General features: G+C 40.9%; 1 protein-coding gene across 2 annotated transcripts in view; it reads right to left on the bottom strand.

The window, feature by feature from the left end:
- Nucleotides 1-472: 472 nt before the first annotated feature.
- RHOH (ras homolog family member H) overlaps nucleotides 473-21,978 on the bottom strand; it is a 44,263-nt gene continuing 22,757 nt past the window's right edge. For both annotated transcript variants that reach the window (XM_019640840.1, XM_019640838.1), the window contains exons 3-4: nucleotides 4,259-4,379; nucleotides 473-3,957 (exon numbers count right to left, since the gene is read on the bottom strand). In XM_019640840.1, coding sequence (XP_019496385.1) covers nucleotides 3,185-3,760 — 576 coding nt within the window. In that variant the 5' untranslated portion in view covers nucleotides 3,761-3,957; nucleotides 4,259-4,379 and the 3' untranslated portion in view covers nucleotides 473-3,184. The remainder of the gene's footprint in view (nucleotides 3,958-4,258; nucleotides 4,380-21,978) is intronic.

Raw genomic sequence — 21,978 nt, 5'->3', positions numbered from 1 at the left:
AATAAAAAGAAAGGATTAAGATCAGACATGAAATATTTTATTTAAAATCATTTTTAAAACACAGGCCACTTGGCTGGTGGGGGTGGGGCCCACACGGCTCTATGAGATCGGATGTGGCAAAGCCATACAGTCGGCCTGCTCTGGGAGGAAGTGGGGCAGAGCGGTTTTGAGCAGAGCTCCAGGGTTAAGACAGACCTGCTCGAGAATCCTGGTGCTGCCACTCACCTGCCGTATGGCCCTGGACTTGTCACGTCAGTGTGCCAAGCCTCAGTTTCCTCGGGTAAGACGGGACTCATTATAGTGTGACCCCCTCACACCATGCAGTGAGGTCACGCACACTCAAGAGCTTAGCTCAGTGCCCAGCACATTTGAAGCGCTCAACAAAACTGTAACCGTTAGGATGCTTTCAGCTTTCTTGTCAGTCAGCCTGATTTCATCACACTAGATTCTGCTGCCCCATTTAGATAGTCAGTATAAAGTAAAACAGAAGAGGATGAATAATTCAAACACTCACATCAACTCTTTAATGTAAACAAGAACGTATTTAATGTTGCTACTTGGAATAGTTAAGAATCAACATACAATAGTCTACAAAAAGGTACCTCGAGTTTTGAAGTGTAAGAAACACGTGCCTGAGCCTAGGCAGGCAAAAATAAATATACACTCATGTAGAATATATATTACATGAATTCCAAACAAAATGACCTATTTTCACGTCTTACCCCTGCAAGGCTGGCGAGGGTCTGCTTCCTTCCCACACCCATGTCGTGGCACAGCAGCCCACTTCCTAGCTTTCACCCTCCAATTCAATTTAACACAAGTTTGTTTAGCTATGGCTTCGTCCCTGTGCTGGGCCCTGGGGACACTGAGACACAGAGGAAGTGGCTCTGCCTTCAAGAACTCATAGTGTAGTAGGGAGACACACACCACTGGCCTCCATTTCTGCCAGGTCCCATCACTGGGGAGGGTTTGCACATGGATTCCTGTTCTCAGGTGTGAGGGTTCCCAGAGGGAGCGTTTAAGCTTGGCTCCTGCTAAAAGGCAGAGGGCTCATCTGTGTGTCTGCCTAGGTGAAGACAAAGTCATCTGCCTAGGCCCTCTCTGGCCTTCCCTTCCTCACCCCTGCCACCACAGTCACCTCCTCTTCCCTCACTTCGAATCAGGTACCCAGGCTTTCCCGTTTTCAAACACGCCTGCCCCTGATCTCCCTTCAACTAGAAAGAAAAGCTTGTGGGGAGCCAATTATAATGAATAGAAATTCATTCCTGCTAATGTGCTCAACAGCCTCCACCCTAAAGACTGGCCCTGAAGGAAAATCTGCGTGAGTTGTTTAGACGGTTTGCACATAGGAAGAGAGGGCAAGGATCACAGGGATTACAGACGCACTTCCATCTCCTCCCCTGCCCGGTCAGCTTTCAAGTCTTTCAACCCGCCGGACGCTCAGTGCCAAGAGCTGGATAGACGGGCTCTTAAGTCAAGGGGCAAAGGTGACACAGAGGGGAGGACAAGCCACGGGACTGGAGGGCTGGAGATGGCTGGGTGAAAGCAGATATGTCAACCCCAGGGAACTGAAGGAACCTCGGCACCCAGAGCCTTTTGCTGGATGTGGGTGACAGAAGAGGAGAAAAAGAAAGCAGTGTGGAGATGAGCACAGATTTGATTTTGACATTGATTACAGCTATAAAGACTTGACTACATAAGGAAACTGAAAATCTAGTTTGGTTATGTCAATATAAGCCTAATCATAGTCATTTATGCCAACTGCCTTACCATTTGCGTGCAACTGCCATGTTATACCATAACAATGATGTACTTTAATAAACGTGGTTCAGAGTGGTTCTAAGTTTTGTTGAATTAGGTGAGTAAATGATATACCTGGGTGCCAACCTTCACAATTTCTTCCTCAAGTTACAGTCTTCTGTTCTCAACTGTAACAGATGATCATACCATTGCTTTTAAGCAGATAAAATTGGGTTTGGGGAGGTCCCTATTTATTCAACATTTCCCCTGAGAATGTTTTATTATCTGAACAATTGCTATACAGCTTTCCTGTTCCCTGTTCTTGGAATTTGTGATATATTTTTTTTAACTCAGGTGCTTCACATTCATGAAATAGTAAAAGCTATATATTCCACCTTCTTTCTCTTACACACACATATATGTAGACACCTTCCTAATTATTCTGATTGGCTCCTAAAATTAATAAATTATGTTGCCGTGCCTTCTCAGTTTACAGCTCAAATAACAAATTCTCCAGATTCCCATCACACAAAAGGTTGCACCTGCTCTGTCACAGGACCTACAATCAGGTAGGAGTCGGTGCGGGGAGACGCAGGCAACATGCAGCAATGAAAGGGAGACTTTTTCAATTCTGTTTCAAGCTCTGCTGCTATTGCTTAGAGCAACCTGATTCTCTACCTGAAAGGTTTTACTTCAATCTGTTCTGGTGAATGAAAGAGGTATAGTTTAGTGCATAACTGGATGTCTTTGGGTGAAAGGTAGCATCGTAAATAAGAAACGCTTTTTTTTTATAATTACAGAGAATAGAGTGATAACTGTTTAAATTCATTAGGCAGTATTAAAGTATCATATGTTATTGGACTGTATTTTATATACAAACTGAATAACTGCTGGGTGGAAAACTCATTGTAAGGATCAGTTGACAGTCTTTTTAAAATTCAATTCCTAGAAAAATCTAGCAGGCAAGTAGCTTCAACAAAATTATTACTTCAGGAGAAAATAACACTACAGACATAGGGCAGGACCCAATAAGTTTGTTTCACACATAACGGCAGTTTGTGTTTGTGAGTATTTAGAAAAAGTAATTATATAAAGAGCTCTATATTTTAGCTTTTAAATAAAATCTGTCTTTAAATATGGAATTATTTGGAAAACTCACACCTTCATCCAAAATTATAAACAGCATTTTAGTTATTTAATTGGAGATGAAATATTCATTACAGCTTCTCAAGGGATCTTCCAGTTGGAATGGACGAGGAGTTCATTTGCAGAGTGTACTTAACAAAAACATCCAGTAGCCAAGTCCCATAAAAACTGTATCCAAGGGAAACACTGCTCAGGATGCACCCAGAAAGAACACCAACCCTTGCTGGCCTGCCTGCTCTCTCTGTCCCCATTAGCCTTTGGGGTGAGTAAACGAGTGTTGGGTGAAGTGTCTTGGAGGTTAGAAGATCTTGCACTCATTAATGGAGAAGAGCTTCCTTCTGTTGCGTCTCCTGGCTTGGTTGACAGCAGTTCGGACGGCACACTCAAATACCTGCTGTACCCCCCGGTTGCTAAGGGCTGAACATTCCAAGTAGCCCTTTGCTCTCACATCCTGGGCCAGTCTCTTCCCTTCTATGGCATTAATGCAGGAGGCCCTGTGGGGCCCCATCTCCCGCTGGTCAGTCTGAGTAGCCACCACCAGCACGGGGGTACAGGGCAAGTGGCTCCTGATTTCGCCAATCCACTTGTTCTTCAGGTTCATAAAGGAGTTCTGGTTGGCCACAGAGTAGCACATCAGCACCACGTCAGCCTGCTGGTAGGACAGGGGACGGATGCTTCTGAAGGCATCGTTGCCAGCTGTGTCCCAGAGACCCAGGCTGATCTGGATACCGTCCATGAAGACGTCCACACCCGTGTTCTCGTACACCGTGGGCTTGTAGGCCTCCGGGAAGGTCTCTGAGGTGAAGCGCACCAACAGGGAGGTTTTCCCCACAGCAGAGTCTCCCACCAACACACACTTGATGGAACTCAGCATCTTCCCAGCCTGGGTTCCTAGTTGCAAGTTCAAAATCCCTGACTGGCTGAAGCAAACGCCATTCAACACAGGGAATGAAAACCAGATGGGTGTGTGTTCTCAGGACCTCTGACAGCAAACTTCAGAATTTTCCTTCTCTCTGTCCACCCGGGGGAGACCTTGATCTACTTTGAAAACCTCCAAAGTCTGTTCTTCAACTGGAACAGAAAGAGAAGAGGGAAAATTGAGTCTTCCTATATTCCCTTTTTGATGAAGGGGCACTTCCTTATTGGCAAACGAATAAAACATGGGGCCCACCTCAATGTAGCCATCCTACACCACTCATCTAGCCCACTGTTCCCCAGCAGATAAAGCTTGGATCTGGTATCCCCCAGCACATGCACCCACAACTCCACCCAGCCAAGGCACAAAAGCTGATTTTTATCTCGAAAATCAGCCTAGTGATAAAAACACAAGCAACTGCTCTGATCACAACATGAAAAAGACCTCATCAGCAACCTGGTGTGTAAATGAGACGTTTTCAAACAGCTCTCTACTGGCTTCCGCTCCAAGAATTAGGGAAGGCCACTGACAGCATGCTTCGTCTTCAGTTTTTAATGGATCCCAGCAACTTCGGGAACTGCACGAAAGAGAAATGTAATGAGCGACATATATTATAAGCACTTCCTTTTATTTAGTGATTAATCAGCCAGTCCTTGCTTAATGTGGGAATTTGTGTTGAAGTCAAAGAGAAGAAATTACTGGAACTCTAAAAATTTGCTGTTTTTTCCCTTTAAGTTTTTTCAAAAACTGGCTACTGATATAACAGAAAGGGCACACTGTCCTTGGCATTTTCTGCATCTCTGAAATCTTTTCAGAGATGTTGTGAGGATTAAATTATTTCTTTCAACATTTTTAGATAGTTATCTAAGTATCAGAAACTCTACTAGGCCCCTGGTTAAACAAAATAACTTGCTTAAAAGTAACCATATTCAGCGTCTCTCACTTAAAGAGGGCTGCATAAATATGACACAATCAAAATTTCATGAAAGGGTCACATAAATTCTCATTCACTGCAGGTGAGAGAGCTCTAGACGATGAGATCAGCCTTGGAGACAGTGTCCTGTCTGCCAACGGACATCATCACAAGGCCAGCCCATCTTCAGACAAAGGAAAGGTCTTTCAGACCAAAATCCAGAGTCAAGGTTATTAATACAATCTGGGTTTATAAGCTCCTGCGCTGGAGATCTTCCTCACCTATCACACATAAAACAACGTAAAACAGACCTTTAGGTATACTTCAAAACATAATTTTTACAAATCACTACTCTAAATCCTGACATTTCTTTCCAAGACATTTTTATCCTTGTCAACCCACAGTCTCTGTTTAATTAGACATTATAGCCTTTGCAAATGAGTTAATCAAATAAATAAGTTATATGATTTTTCACATATTCATTTTTTTCAACTACATGAGAGCTGGGTGACCTTAGCCAAGTTACTTAACCTCTCTGAGTCTTGGTTTCCTCATAAAAATGAGAATAAGAAAAGCACCTTCTTCACGCAATTATTCAGCATGTGGCGAGTCTGACTTAACACACGACCTGGCACATGGGATCTATACAGAGCCATCGTGTTACCTATTTCCACCACCATTTAAAATGCCAAATGTTGAATGTCTATAACATAGGGGCTAGGGTGTCAAATGTTCAGTTGAAGACTCACATTGGTTCAATATCACGCTCCCTGGGGGCGTCATTGGGTCTCAAACTTTAGCTCCTTAGACCTACAGATGCCTTACATAAATGCATTTGTGTCCCCCTTGTTATTTAGTCCAAAGTTAAGACCTCTTAAGACATTTTTAAGCTTTATTTTGACTCCAGTGTAGCGGGACCAGAACTAGGGGAAATGTACATATGTCAGACTTTTGGTTATTAAATAAAATATTTCCTAATAGACTGAGTAAAAGCCAAATTTCCTGAGTAAATATCTGCAAAAAGAAGTCAATGAGGCAAGATTGGTAAGCACACGTGCTCTGAAATCGGGTAGACCTGTAACTAAATCCAACTGCCCAAATGACTACCTGTGCAATGATCTTAGGAGAGTTTCTTAACCTCCCTAAGCCTCAGTTTCCTCCTCTGTAAAGTTGGTGTAACAATACCTACATCACAGGGTTGTTGAGAGTATTAAGTGTGTTTAGATGTATAAAATCCTTAGCATAGTGCATAATGTAAACACACTATATACACAGTCAACACATAGCAAACATGCAATAAGTTGTCTTTATTATTAATATCATTGTCAAATAATAATTACTAAATATAATGATAAACAATTATCAGTTATAAGTGGGGAATTTTAAATAGCACTAAAGAGGTTTTTCCAGGCAAAAGTATCTTATACCCAGCTATGACTACAAAAAAAGCCTTGGGGGTGGGGAGCATTTCTTCATGTAGCATAAAAATAAAAATATCATGTGAACAAAGAAATTCTGTCTGAGCTTTGCCACCTAGAGAGCTCCACAGAGTCAGTCTGGAGAAAAAGTCTGTTCAATCAAGTGACATTCATCCCCCAGCCAGTCCTGGCATTCGGAGGCACATCAAGTCACCTCTCAGGGCCTCGGTTTCCCAAACAGTAAAGTCATTGGACAAGGTTAACCTTCTCTGTGGTTCTATTAAAACTGAGGACAAAGTAGAACGCTTTATTGCCCGCCACAGTGACTACAAGAACATAAACCTCTGCATTATTCCGTAGTGATACAGACCAATGATAAACTTTGATAACACGCGTAGCCTTCAGCAGATGGCTAAATATGGAGCTGGGAGAGGAGAGGAGGGAGGAGCTCGGTCCAGGTTAGAACAATACCCTATATAGACATGACAGATCATCTTCAGACGATGTGTCACATGTGCCCAAGACAGAGCCGCTATGGGTCACATTGTCAGTGTAGAAGGTTGTTGAGCTTGATTTCAGTGGAATCCTCCTAAAGGGAGAAATCCTCCCTAACAGGGCTACAAGGTAAAAAATAGAAGCGGGTTTTCAGTGGCATTTCACAATTAACTGGCAGAGGTGCCCCAATTATATGTCTCTCAATACAGAAGAGTTACTAAGAGTGACTTTAGATAGCACCATGAGTGATGCCACTGAGGGACCCTTTTAGGACTTAAATCAGACTGGAATTAAGGAACCTTCGATCTCAGGAGCTCTCAAGTCTCAGTAACTTGATTGCTCTTCCCTTTCTCCCCTTCACACAGAAAGGATGCCTTCAACCAGTCCCCACAGTTCACACACAGAGAGAGGAGGAGGGAAAGGAAGGAAAGGTGCTTCTGTCTACTATAGCGAAGGGACAATGGCAGACGAAAGGGAGGACTTAGGGGTGAGCATCCTAGTCCATTTCATCTTCTGGAGAGCTGAGGGTTGTCCAGTAGGAAATCCCGGTCTCACTTTAGCCTCTATTCTCATCCCAACTCACAGATATCCACTCTTCACTATCACTCTTTCTTCAGACACACTCTGTGCTTCTCTATTTGCTTGGAAAGACCTGCCCTTCACTTACCCCCCCCCACCAACTCCCACCTCTTCTTGAAAATCTTTATTGCCTGACCCACTGGTAGATCAGATGTCCCCTCTGTGTTGCCATAATATCCTCCCACACACACCTCTAACACAGTCATTATCACACTCTGCTGACATGGTTGGTCCTCTTGTGTTTATCCCTCATCTGTGAAACTGGAATAAGATCTCTCCTACCATTCTCACATGAAGCTTATAAGGATCAGGTAGAAATGATAACAACACAGCAATAACTTGTGCTTGTAATTTTACAAGATCTTGTACATTTGGAAATACTCTTGTTTGTTTTATGAGAAAGCCCCTTTAGAATGGTAGAGTATGATATAAAATTAAGATAAAATTATGACTATTATTCACTAATTATTATTATTGCAGTTTTTTGGCTACCTGGACTTTATGAGGTGGCTTATTTCAAAATGCTGATGGAATCCTCAGCTGTTTGTTTGTTTGTTTGTTTTAAAAAATATGAACCCCTGGCAGCCATGGCGAGAGATGGCCTGTCAATTCAGGAGAATATATCTAAATGCATCCTCCTCAAAAGAGCTTCAGGCAGAAGACCTATGCTGGCAGCAGCCAATTCATTCATTAAGGAAATTGATTCTGCCATAAATCTAACACAGTTAGATAATTAGGAAATTGCCACGCTCCTCATCAGCTCATCTGCCAGCACCTTCCACCGGTGGCCCCTCCACAGTCTAACAGGCCTTGCTCAGGATGTGTGAACCCACGGAGCTCCCCGCCTGGCAAGGGGGACTGGGAGTTTCATTTTGTTTCTTTTTCTTAGAGGGAGAGAGAATCAGTTCAAAAACGTCTTAAGCAACTTAGTAGAAAAAAAAGGATAACCATCTCTAAATTTTATCACTCCAAACTCTTACTATTTTCCTTCTCAAATATATACTGGTATATATCTTCTAAACATTTATCCAGACTTAAAATTTTTTTTATTTCACTATAATTAACAATTGTGCCATTTTATATATACACACATATATGCATACATATAGGGTTTGTTTGTGAGTGTATATAATATATACACACACACACACACACACACACATACAATTTTTGGGGGGAACACATTCACAAATGTGGCATTACTAGGTTTGTGGTTTTTATTTACATTATTGAGCATCTTCCAGGGACCGTACCAAGTACTTTGTGTGTATTATTCATTAGTTGTTTTACATGTTAAAAAAATTTTTTTGTTGTTTAGGGCTTCCTGTGTGGCAGACACTGTAACAAGTCCGGAGGCCTAATAGTGAACAAGATACTTGCGGTCTTCTTGTAGATTACTGTTTCACAGCTACAGAGAATTCAGGGGTCTGAGAACCTCGCCGACAGTCACAGAGGGAGGAAATACCAAAGGCAAAGTTAGACCTAAATAGAGTCCTACTCCAAAGCTGCAGCAGCTCCCCTGGTCACCCCACCCTGTAACTCCTTCCCCTCAGCCCTATCCAGTGCATCTCAGATAAAAGTATGTTTCCTATGCAAACCCAGTTTCAAGATACTTTCTTTAGCCATCCCTGCCAAACAGGTCCCTACTCCTATTCTCCTCCTAAAAATAAACCAGCTCTTGATATGTTACAAGATACAAGAAGTATCCTATTTTTTATCTGAAAGCTGGTTTCACAAGTGAGTTCAGCGCAAAAATTCATCAAGCTATAGATCTACGATGTGTTCACTTTTCGGTATGTGGATTAAACGTCAGTAAAAAGTAATTTTTAAAATAAGGTTACTGCCTTTGCAGTGAACATCTTCTCAGGCAGTATTTTAAGTTTCCTCTTACAAGGGTTCATTTCACTAATTCTCAACCCTACTTTAATTCCCTGTAGCGTGTTTATAATTGCTACAAATAATGATTACATTCACCTCAAAATCACAAAAGGGAGTCCTTTATAGATCAGTTTATTTCTATACACAGATTACCTCTATTCGAAATGGATTTTGTTTAAACAGTTTACTCGCAAGATGCTGCTTTACGACTTTTCATACATGTTCTCCAGAGTCAAAGATCAAAGCAGTATTTACATTCCTAAGCCTAAATCCTATTTAGCCATATCATAGTTGAATAAAAACATAACATCGCCAAGTCCTGAGGCCTCCTATTATCTCGGCACCCTCAAAGCCTCTTTGAGCCATGAGTCCTGACCCTCCAACACCCAGGCCACGCAGCCACTGTAGCACCCTTTCCCTCCTCTGTTCCAGCCACCCTGCCCTGATCGGTCCTTTCCACTCCCAGGAGCACAATAATTGATTGTCACCATGGGTCTACAGTTCTCAGCTTGGTCCAAGTACAGAGTCAAAAATAAAGCTAGCCAGCCAGGCAATTGCCCAGGTACCATTCAAAGACACCAGAACCTCATCTCAAAACTAAGAGGGTAGGAAAATGTAGTTAGCACAACCTCTCTCAAAGTAATGGAAGGAATATTCTGAAAAACTGTTTGGAGCCAAGGGTGCAACCCCTATGGGGCATGCTCAAAAAAGGTAACCCAGTCTTTGAATTTCTTTCTAAGGAATGTGAATTTAATTGACCAAGAGACCCATATTTTCTCAGTTGGCTATGCATGTTTGGGGCCCAAGCAGAATTGTTTGAGGAAAGAGAGAGCGAAAAGGTAGATATATGTATATCTAACTGTTCTATAGTATAATGATGCTGTAAAGCAAGGTTACCAAACTATGGCTCATCCGTGCGACAAGCCATCTGTTTTTGTATGGTCCATGAATTAAGAATTGGTTTTTACATTTTTAATGGTAGAAAAAAAATCAAAAGAACAATATTCTGTGACATGTGAGTATTACATGAAATTCAAATTTCAGTGTCCATAAATAACATTTTATTGGAACACAGCCACACTCTTTCATTTACGTATTGTCTATGGCTGCTTTCTTGCTACAACTCAAAGTTATAACACAGACTTTATGGCCCACAAAGCCTGAAATATTTGCTATCTAGCCTTTTACAGAAAATATTTGACAACCCCTACTATACAAAGAGGCAATTCAGGGTAAGAAGGCAAGAAGAGACTCTGGGGTTGGGCAGTTTGGGTTTGGCGCCAATGTCTGCCACTTACTGTGTGACCTTGGGTAAATTGCTCGACCTCTCTCAGCTTCAGTCCTTTGTCAATAGAGGCAGTATAACATAGTGATTAAGAGTATGGGCTCTGGAACTATACTGCCTCCCAACTCCACTAACTCCTGGCTATGTGATCTCATGAAAGTTACTTAACCTTTGTAACCAAAATTACTAAGCCTTAGCTTCTTCAACTGTAAAAAAGGAGGAATGTAATGGTAGTACCTATCGTACAAGGTAGTTGTATGGGGTTAGTATGTGTAAAGCACACAGAATGGTGCCTAGCACATACTGACTGCTATAGAAGTATTTACTTTTATTATCATTCCCCTTGAAATGTTGTTGTAAGGTTATTAGAGCTACTGCCTCTCAAAACAGTGCCTGGAACAAAAAAAGCAATCACAAAAGTTACTGCTTTGATGAAATTGTTATGTACCAGTACTATAAGACCCAGAAAAGGGAGAAATTAACTGGAAGTGGGAGAAAGGAGTGGTGATTAGGTGATTAAAAGGTGCAAAGTAGGGCCGGCCGAGTGGCACGATGGTTAAGAGATGGTTTGGCATGCCAGAGGGCCCCGGTTCGGATCCCACATATGAGGGCCAGTGACACTGCCCTCCACAGCTAAGATGCTGAACAACAGCTCAACCTGGAGCTGGGCTGCCGTGAGTCGCCAGCGACGGCGTAGGCTGCAGTCCCTGTGGCAGTGGGTTGCCATGAGCTACTGTGTGTAGCCAGCAGCCAGCGTGAGCGGCCAGCAGCCGCAGTGAGCGGCCGTCCAGAAGCCAGCGACTGATGTGCCTCACCCGGGAAGAGCGCAATGATGGTGCCAACTTGGGCCAGTGAAGCAACATCCTCCACAACTAGACTGAGGAACAAGACGACAGCAACTTGTCTGTTCCCCTTCCCCCCAATGCCCAATAAAAATCTTTAAAAAAAAAAAAGGTGCAAAATATACTCTTAAAGTTACTTTGAGATTACCTGAACTTTTAACTTCCTAACTGGTATAATTACATTCACTGACTTCTCTTGGCCCTCCCTGCCCCAATTCTGCAGAATTAGCTCTTTGCAAAAGAGCAAAAAGTCATAATGAAAATAACTTAAAAGAAAAGAAAAGAAACTCTAGGGTGAAAATGTATTACACACACAAAACCAGATCACAAATCAAAGTAACTCTGAGAGTAAGGTAGACCCTCTGCCCTGCGGGTCCCTTTTGTCTGGCAAGGTGAGGGGGCAATGGTTTATGCTTTAGGATTTTATGTTTTCTCCTTAGGCTTATACTAGCTCCCTGTCTGATCTTTACTTACTGTGAAAATATGAAATCTGCCTGATGTCTGGGTAGACCTCTGCCAAGTTCAAGATACCTCCTAGCTCTAAAACACCATCTATGACAAAGAAAACCATCACATCCCAGGGCTTCCCCATCCCTCCCCTGCCAGAACCACCACCATCATTCAACAACCATATTTAAGCCACTGTGAACAGCATTCCCTCTCTTATTTGCTGATGCCATCAGACTGAAGATATCCTTCCCACTCTAGCTAACTTCTCTCCTCATTTTCTCTAAACCATTTCTACACACCTTTTTCCCCCTGATTATAAAAGTAACACATACACATTATAGAACATTTAGAAAACACTGAACTATCGAAAGTACCTAAAGGAGAAAACCAACTACCACCTAGAACCAAAAGCTGTAAGATATTAGTGTACCTTTTCCTGTTTCTTTTTTTCAGTGCGTCATTTTTTTTCAAAGCTAATACCATATTTTATATATAGTTTGGTATCTTGCCTTTTTAGTTAACATTTACATCATAAATATTTCCTATTTCATTAAGATTCTTCAAACATAATTTTAATGACTATATAATATTTCATTATATGAATATAGCATTGTTTACTTAACCAATTGTCTATTGTTGGACATTTACATTGTTTCTAATTTTTATCATAATAACACTGAGTGAACATTTCAAAAATAAATTTGTATAAATATACAATTATTTCTTTAGTACAAATAGCTATGAATGTAATTACTGGGACAAAAAAGATTAAATAATTGGACCAATTTATATCCTATAAGCTATGTATGAGAGTTCATTTCATCACACTATTAACTATCACTGGGTATAATATTTACAAATTTGATCTGTTTTCACTTGCATTTTATTTATGACTAATGAAAATTAAAATTCATCTGTTTATTGACCACTTTCAGTTTTTCTTCTGTAAGTTATCTGTTTTACCTACTTTTATAGCAAGATGGCCATCATTTCTTAATGACTTTTTTAAATCTTTTTAGAGATTAATGATATTAATCCTTTCTTGGTTAAATAAATATGTTGCAACTTTATATATATATATTTGTATTCTGGGAATTCCCCCAAATTCCTGGCAGTCCCCCATCCTGGCAACCCCTAAATAGAATATAAAACAGCATGTCCCCTGATATGGAAAGAAACAGCATGATTTGATGCCTAAAAGGTCATCTAGTTCAACCCACTCATTTCCCTATGAAGAAGAAGTGGTTTAGCTACTGGGGGCTGACTTGAGGCCCAGAAACTGGATCGGCTGAGTCAGCACTCTTTCCATCTACACAGGATTTTTTCAAATACTATATACTTTATTATGCCTACATTTGATATCCCATACTTAACTTCCTTAGTAGTTTAAATTCAAAGCCCATATACATAGCCTAGACAGATATTCCAAACTGGTGACTTTTTACTTAAAAGAGAACTCCCCGGTTTTAATACAAAAATACTTTTCAAACAGAGGTTCCCTTGAGAGATAGATCATCTCTCTTTAGGGGCAAACATTAAGCCTTCCAACATTCTCTAGAATTAGGATAAACCCTTAATTTACAACTTGCTCAAACTGTAAAAGAAGTCAAGGTATTTGGTTCTGGATATTTAGCCCAGAGCACTGAATAGAGTGGGGTGATTGAGTTTCAGGTTCAACATATAAAATTATCGATATTCCATTGTTTGCAAAGGGCCCAGGTTGTGGAGCCGGGGTTTCTGGTAGGGCCTCATCTCCACTGCTAATTAGCAGTATAATCTTGGGCAAGTCACATAACATAACTGCAAAACGTAGATAATGAATGAGACATTGTAGAATTTTTAAGGCAATTAAAAAGAATCTTCCATGCCTTGCAGAATGCCTGACCCTTGGCAGATAACAATGAACACTCACATGGTACTTTACCATTGGCCATACACTGAAGTGCTTTATGAAAATTAGCTCATTAATCATTACAACAGTACTATGTAGTCAATGTCATTGCTTCCTCATTTTACAGCTGGGAACACTAAGGCACAGAGAATTAAAGTAACTTGTCCAAGATGACAGCTAGAGAAGAGGGTTGCTGGGGTTTTAACCCCAGCAGTTTGGGGTCCAAGAGCATTTGTAATACCATCTCTACCTCCCGTCTCACTGTCTCTCATTTGGGGGAAGCCTACCTACCTTTGCAGCCTTAACGAAACTAAGCAATCTGCTATGATGTGAATGTTTGCATGCCCCTAAAATTCAGATGTTAAAGCCTAACCCCAAGAGGCCTTTGGGAGTTAATTAGGTCTTAGGGGTGGAGCCCTCATGAGTGAGGTTAATGCTCTTATAAAAGAGCCCCCAGAGAGTTTCCTTGCCCCAACCCCAACCATTTGAAGACACAGTGAGAAAGCGCCATTTATAACTCGGAAGTGAACCCTCACTAGACATCGAATCTGCACTGGCCAGAATCTTGGATTTCCCAGCCTCCAGAACTGTGAGAAATAAATTTCTGTTGTTAATAAGCCAGCCAGTATGTGACATTTTGTTATAGCGGCCCAAACAGACAAAGACACAATCCTAAAATAAAGGCAGGAGATGAGGAAGGCGAGCTGAAGAGACATTTTTCAGCTGGTGGGTGATTTCTTTCTTACTACAGGCCTGGTTTTTAACATTTTAAAGATTTCTCCCTTAAGCAAACAGTTGCACACACCATTGGTAGATATGCAAAAACATGCCATCTCTACAGAAGGCAATTTGACAGAATCCAACTACGCACTTAGTGTATTTTACACCCAGAGTCAAATTTCAATTTTAAAAGTATTATTCAAATGCAGTAAAATATTTCACGAATGAACTAAAACTTGCACTTATCAATAAAAATATCACACGTTGCAGTTTGTGCTCAGCTTCACTGTTCTGAACACAAAACTCCAAGAGGTCACGTAGAATAACAGAACTGAAGCAAATTGAGTTCTGTTTCATAGTCTCTATAATCATTGTGCTATCATTCTTTATGTCTAATCTGTTTAAACTCAGGAATATGGAATAGTGTCACGGGGTGGGAATTGCAATCTACCCCGCAAAGTCAGCTCTAATGGAATCTCTACACACCACTAAGAACTTACTGTGACTTTATCAGTGCTAGAGCACAGCGATAATAAAAAGCAGACCCACATTGGTCATATGATTGTTTTTAAACTCTGGGCAGATAATGCACTCCCTATTGCCTGTACCATGGTGATATGCCCTTGCCAGTAGCTATGAAAATTTTAAATACATATATACCTTTTAATTCAGCAATTCCAATTCTTTAAACACATTGTCCTATTGCACCTACAAGTAGTCAAGACATATGTACAAGAATTTTCACTGCTGCATTATTCATAACAGCAAAAAAAAAAAACAGAACTGGAAATAACTGAAAGGTCCATCAAGAGGCAGTAGTTACATTAATTCTGCCGTATCCATACGGTGGAGTCCGATACAGCATTAAAAAGAATTAGGTCGGCCTGTTATGTGTTGAACAGGAAAAGTACTCGTGATATACTAGCAACTGAAAAAGGCAAGCAGTTGAACAATTTGGTGGAGGATCCCATTCATGTAGAAAAGTAAATGTACAAGTCTGGTCTGGTGCCCTTGAATGCCCAGAATGGCCAGGATATTGGTCCAGGCAGAGGCCAGGGATCTGTACAAGGGTGGGCAAATCCAGGCTCCCGGTGAATTCTCAGCTCACCTTATACATGTCCTTCTATAGATAAACTAGACTAGGGGGACAGCAGTTACTCCCTAAATTGTCTAAGGGAGAAGAGGAAGAGGAATAACCTAACAACACAAGTTTGTACAGACTTCCTTAGAGTTTTTAATCCCCTTTTGGAATATAGATGCACATACTTTCTTCACTGATTATACTGCAGATATAATACACAGTCGTGAGATTAAATATCTCCTTCAATGCTCAACTTCTGATCAAGGACTTACAGAAACTGGGAGAAACAAGTTTATAATGACCCTGAAACTACCGGGATACTCCAAAGCAAAATTATTTTTTAACAGTTTAATTCATTGATTACACATATGTAATGTTCCATTAAATTCCAAATTCCATAGAAGTCTGAAAAAAATGTCAAGATATATCTGCCTTTAATTGACTTTAAATTAGACCTACTTTTAAAGAGCCTAATGGAGACAAAAGATGATAAAGAAAATGTTAATATAGTTTAGATTGGGCCTAGAGACTTTTTTTTTCTTTCTTAGTTAATAATGTTTCTGACCCTCACTTCTTTTTTTCTCTAGTAGAAGAAATAACTTCATGGTGAGAGGTAATGTGATGGCCATGCAAAGGCAGAATTGGATGGCTGTACTTCATCGTAAGGTCCCATATAGCTGGGACCTTAGAGAATAAAATCCGAAATTAGAGAGAAAAGAAGCAACATTCTGCATACAAATATCCTCACACTAAGCTTCATCCCACACAAAAATTAAAATTTAAATGGACAAGTGCTATAATAAAGGCAAATGCAAAATGCCAAGAGAACACTGAGGACAGAGTGCTGGTATCTTTGAGGGTAGTCCGGGAGGAGGGGAGAGACCTGTGAAATGGGTCTTGGAGGAGGGAAAGAAAACGGGATTGGTGAACCTAATTTAGACAGAGAAAGCGGCTGGTGCCCAGGAATGCAGGTATGCATGTGGGAAAGGTCTGTGTATTGGGAGCATAGAAAGTTGGCTTTTGTGGCTGTAGCACAGATGGGAGATGACATTGGAAAGGGACACTGGGGCCAATTTGTAAAGGGCCGTTTACTACATGTTAAGTATAAAATAACCTCCATCCAGCCGTTTTTTTTCGTTACCTTTCTCCTCTCCCCGTCCCCACTTCACCTAACCATTGCTCCATTGCTCCAGACTAGGTAACATCCTCCAAACTCTCCCTGTCTTTCCTGACTCAATAACCTTAAGCGTGCTTTCTCATCTACTGAAATATGGTCTTCCCTGCTCTGATTCTTCCTGGTAAATTTCTACTTGTCCCAGAGACCTGCTCAAATGCCACCTCCTCCAGGAGGCCTCCAGAAACTTTCAGTAAGCATTATTTTTCTCCCTTTATTTGTGCTCACACGTCATCTTTAAATGTTTTTATGCTTATTTTGTTGAATCGTTAATACATTCGTATAGCCAGATTCAAAGAGTACAGAAGTTAAAAATATGTCTCCTTCCTATGTCTCTGCCCTCCAAGGCCCCAGGCATTTTCCCAGAGGCAACCATTGTGTTACGTTTCTTATGCACTTTTCCAAAGTTATTATGACATGTATTCACATGCATATATATATGAATACATATGTGTAATTATATGCATACACACTCTTTTTTTATAAACTACAGCGTACTACACTTTTTGCACTTAATAAGTATATCATGAAACTTCTTCCTTAGCTGCAGATTTTGAGTTGCCTGATTCTAAATTCCTTGAGTATAAGAGGACTAAGAAATTCCTCCTCCGTTATGGATAAATCTGAAAATACAAACATAATACTAAATACGAATGGACAGTCAGTATTGTCAGTAAGGCAGCTTGCAGTGGACAGAATCCTGGACTGTGAGTCAGGTTCGAATCCTGGCTCTACCACAACGTGACCTTGCTCACGCCATTTTTGCCTCTCTAGACTTCAATTTCCCCATCTGTAAAATTAGACATTGAGCTCACTTGGCTCTAAGGGTGCCTCCAGTGCTGATTATTTCAGGTTTCTATGAAAGCAGTGATATCACAAGCTGCTTTGAGAGCAGATGTTAACAGAGAAGAGGGTGAAGGGGCAAAGAGCTCAAAGTTCCGGCCAAGGATGACCTTTCCGAACTCCCAGGTTTTTCCTCTTGCCTTGTCTTGCTTGTCCTTCCTTCTCCATGCCTTATCTTGACCCAGAGGCATGCATACCAAAAAGCCCTCAGCTGGGCTCCTCAGCCAAGCTAAGCATGAGGGGCCCTCCAACAGGTGTCTGATTTCAAAACCGTGTTCAGTAGCAACTGGCTTACGTTTACAAAAAATAGAAACAGAATCTGGACCTCTTTTCCTGGGAATGTGTCCCAGTCCAATTTAGACATCACTAGCATAATGTGTGACAGAGAGAACTTGCAAATGCTGAGTGGAGATACTGAAGGAGAAATCACCCAGCCCATGTACGTACCTGGGCTGCAGAACAAACTAACTAGGTGGCCAAGGTAGCCGAGAGGCATAAAGGTGATTATCATTTACGTAAGCTCCACAAAATCCCTCAGTTCTCTAAGGCAGGAATCCTCATGGCTTAAAAGCAGCCATTGGCCTGGACAGAAAAGAAAGCAGTCATTGGTCACATGACTCATCTGCCTCCTAAAGGTCCACACCACGGACCGAAGTTCTCAGGCCTGGTCAAAGCATTTCTTACAACCTTAACACAAATGAAAAATTGCTGACCAGATGTCCATGGAGGAGCAATTAGTACAAGTCCCAGCTGAGAGGGCTGCAGGATAACCATCTGCTCTTGGCAGAGTAACTTGCAGCTCTCACTAGAGTATCCACAGCTCCTACCTGGAGTTTGATGTTTATCCTTTAAGCCAACTCGCATGCCTGCACACAGCTATCATCAACATGTTTGAAACCAGAAGGCATAATCTTAAATTTGTTTCTAGCAGCAGTGACTTTCAGAAAACATGCTCCCTATGGAATTGACTTGCCAGCTTTGTTGCCTTCATTTGTCTCCACTTTTTAAATGCAAGACAGCTTGTCACAGAGGATAACTAATTTTTCAAAGGAAAAAAAAAACCCCACACACCTCTTTTATCAGTGAATTCCTTATTATCTTAGAAAAATATTTATGAATGTGGAAAAAAGTATACGACAACAAAGTTACATGAAAAACAAAGCAAGTTCAAAACAGTATATGCAACATGATCTTGATTTTTCACCAAAAATAGAGACAGGAATAAGGAACTATATAGCAAGATGTTAACAATTTTTTTATTGGTGCAAATACAGACTTTTTCCCTTTTTAGTGCTTGTGTATATTTTCCAAATTTCCTGAATAGACATATACCGCTCTTAGGACAAAAATTGTAAAAATAACTCATGATCCTTTGTAAAAGAAAATACAAATGTGTCTCACAGTTGCTTTCTGGGTAGAAGCAGCATTTGCTAGTATCAAGAAACTGTGGCACAGAAGGCCTGGATCCTGGGTCAGAATAGGCCCTTGACTAATGAAATGACCCTGAACAAATGCAGGACCTCCCTCTTGCCACTGTCACATCTGTAAGATAAGCAGGACTCACTGGGTTTGTAAGTCCCTCTCTCACTCAGGAGAAAACTCCTCACAGCAGGGCTCTTTCAGACATCACTTGTAAAACAATAAAAAACAAACAAACAAAAATCTTGAAATATTCCAGTGATTTGGATTGCACTCTGACCACCCTGCTCAGCATGCTAGAAAAAATTCTGGGGGAACTAAGATCCTAAGAAAAGAGGTTTCTTGTGTAATAGAGATGGGTGCCACCGTTAGGAGGTATGGGAACTTCTTTGCTATTGCCACTGAGTACCAGAATGGTCAAGAACATGCTTTAACCTAATCACTTCCTCCCTCTGGTCTTGTGAATGAGATCAAAATACAAGAAGATCATTGGTCAAGATCCTTTCTCCACTGACAATGCACAGACAGACACTGTAAAAGTATGATTCTCGGGCTTGCTTGTTTTCTGTTTCCACGGGCGACCAACCCTATTCTTTCTGATTAATACTTCTTCATATATACCCAACTTCTCAGGAGATGACTCTCCAGTCATCTTCATGTACTAGGCTACCCTAGTCTTGCCTTTGTGGTACAAGCCCACCTGAAATTACACTCAAGATACAATACTAACACTCCAAAAGTAACCACCCTGGACATTAGCCAACCTTCTTAAACCCATAATCCCAAAGGAACTGAAATGCACCAGAAGATATTCCTTTAACCTCATTCCGTCTTCCTCTAACCATCTCTTCACTTGTACATTATACCCATATTTTGTAACATATGCCACGCAGACCTTCATCAGAAAGCTTCCTTCTGCTTTATCATTCCCAAAGTGCTTACCTAGTAAGATTAAATTTGAAAACCTCCTAGTGAACTCTTCAGTTCTATTTCCCATAAAGCTTTACTAGTCTGGCCCCAAGGGCTCTGTGTGTGTGTGTGTGTGTGTGTGTGTGTGTGTGTGTGTGTGTGTGTGTGTAATCAGGAACTAGAAGAGTGAGACCCACACTTGTTATTTTTCTAAAATAAGGTTTTAGAAAATGTCACTGTCATAGAGTCAACTATCAGTGGGTAAACTATGTCCCCTCCTTTCTGTATCACTCGGCAAATAATGAAATAAAGGGCTTTTTTTCTCTATTACATGCAAGTCTGTCATTTCATCTTCTTCCTATAATGATCATCTCCTGGGTGAATTCCAGTGTCTTCTCAAGTATGCGTCATTACTGCTACTCATACACACAACTGAGTGCTCTGGGCTCCTCATTTTGAGGAAGGACTGGCATCTAATAAGATCCCCACAGCACACTTCTTTATCTGCGATAATCAAGAGGCCCAGCTCAGGGAAATCCTCCCCGCAGAGATGACAAAGGAACTAGTTCTCTAATCTACCAGCAGCAGCTGCCATCCCTGCTGATAAGGATTCATGCAAGAAAGTCTGACTCTCAGGGTATCCAGCCAGCTGGCACAACATGTACCTAGCATGTCCCCTTCAGGGGACAGCCTTACCAGAAAGAAGGTACTTGCCTACATGGGTGACATCAAGGGCGACACCTCCTCCCTGCCGAACACCTCTCTCACCAGTGGAACAGCCCTTTCTCTAGAGGCTTGGGGCTATGTTGAAACACAAATATCCTTGGAAAGTAAATCCCTTTTTACCATTTTCACATTTATATGAGTGTACTCCCAACCTCATTCTTTACTCAAAGCCAGTTTTGATTGGACGAGGAGGAAGTTTCACACAAAAATAAAAATTATATACGAAGAGAGGTGAGACAGGGAAAGATACATTCAATTGGGCACCAGTCCCATTCTCTGGGCCGTTCCTTGTCTGAGCCCCTCCTAAATTAAAATAGCACTGGTGGCCTACCAGTTTACTGTATTGCCTGTGGGTTGGTAATATGATGTGTCACTGATCTGAATTCTCAATAATATCATTCATGTGTTCATTCCTCCAATACGTACTGCAGTCTATGTGCCAGGCACTGTGCTACGTGGTGAACAGGGGACGAAGTAAACTGAGGAACCCTAATCCATCCCAAAGCCGAGTCTTCAACAAATGAATGAGGATTTACCTGGGTTCATAATACTGATCACGACGAAGGTGGTAAAGAAGCATTTGGTGTTTGTTTATTCACCGCATTTGCTACCCATCCCGCAGTGCCATGAAGTATCCACCCTCAGGCCCGGGAAGTATCATTAGTCACAACTTATAGATAAAGCAATCGAGGTCCAGTAGGGTAGAGCCGTTAATTCACAAATTTGATCATCATCAAAATGACCCTGGGAGGTTGTTTAAAATGTTTTCCTGGGCCCTTCACAGATACATCCTCATTCTGTAGTCTGGGAAGAATCAGAGAAATTATTTTTGAAGCACTGGGATGACTCAGAAACACTGTCAGATTGGAGAAACCGTTATACAGCTAAGCACAGCTTTCTCAGACAGGTTTTCATTTGACCATCACAATCTGGAAAACTAAGGATTATTATATTATTATCTTCATTTTACATGTGCAGCAGCTTCGGCACAAAAAACAGCTCAAAAAAACAAAATGAGATCTCTCTCTATTTTCTTTCTTTTTCATTTAGTTTAAGCAAAACAATGGAACTATCATAATTGATTATCTCATAAACAATAATTTAATGACATCACTGCTTTCAAAACCTCTTTTGGTCTAGAGAAGAGCAATCAAACAGCTGAGACATTAGCCAATGTCTTTATTCATCACTTCATTTTTGCTGCTAAAAATAACCATAAAACTACTTAAGAGACAATAGCAACCATATAATGATGACTTTGGATACTGAATTAAATAAAACAATTGTTAAAAGGTATTTTTGATACAAACAGGAAAATATGAGTATGATTGGGTATTAGAAGATTCCAAAGGATTACGGTTAATTTTGTTAGGTGGGATAATGGCAGCATGGCAGTGTAAAATATTCTTGATTTTAGAGATGCATAGCATATATAGATAAAGTGACATGATGTCTGGGATTTATTTGAAACCACTTCAGCAAAGGAAAAAAAATAGATGAAACAAATATGGCAATATCTTCACAACTGCTGAATTTGGGTGATGGGCATATGG

This window comes from Hipposideros armiger, unplaced genomic scaffold (assembly GCF_001890085.2).
Source record: "Hipposideros armiger isolate ML-2016 unplaced genomic scaffold, ASM189008v1 scaffold_53, whole genome shotgun sequence".
Lineage (NCBI taxonomy): Eukaryota > Metazoa > Chordata > Mammalia > Chiroptera > Hipposideridae > Hipposideros > Hipposideros armiger.
The sequence above is the reverse complement of the archived record's forward strand: the minus strand, read 5'-3'. Positions and strand labels throughout refer to the sequence as shown.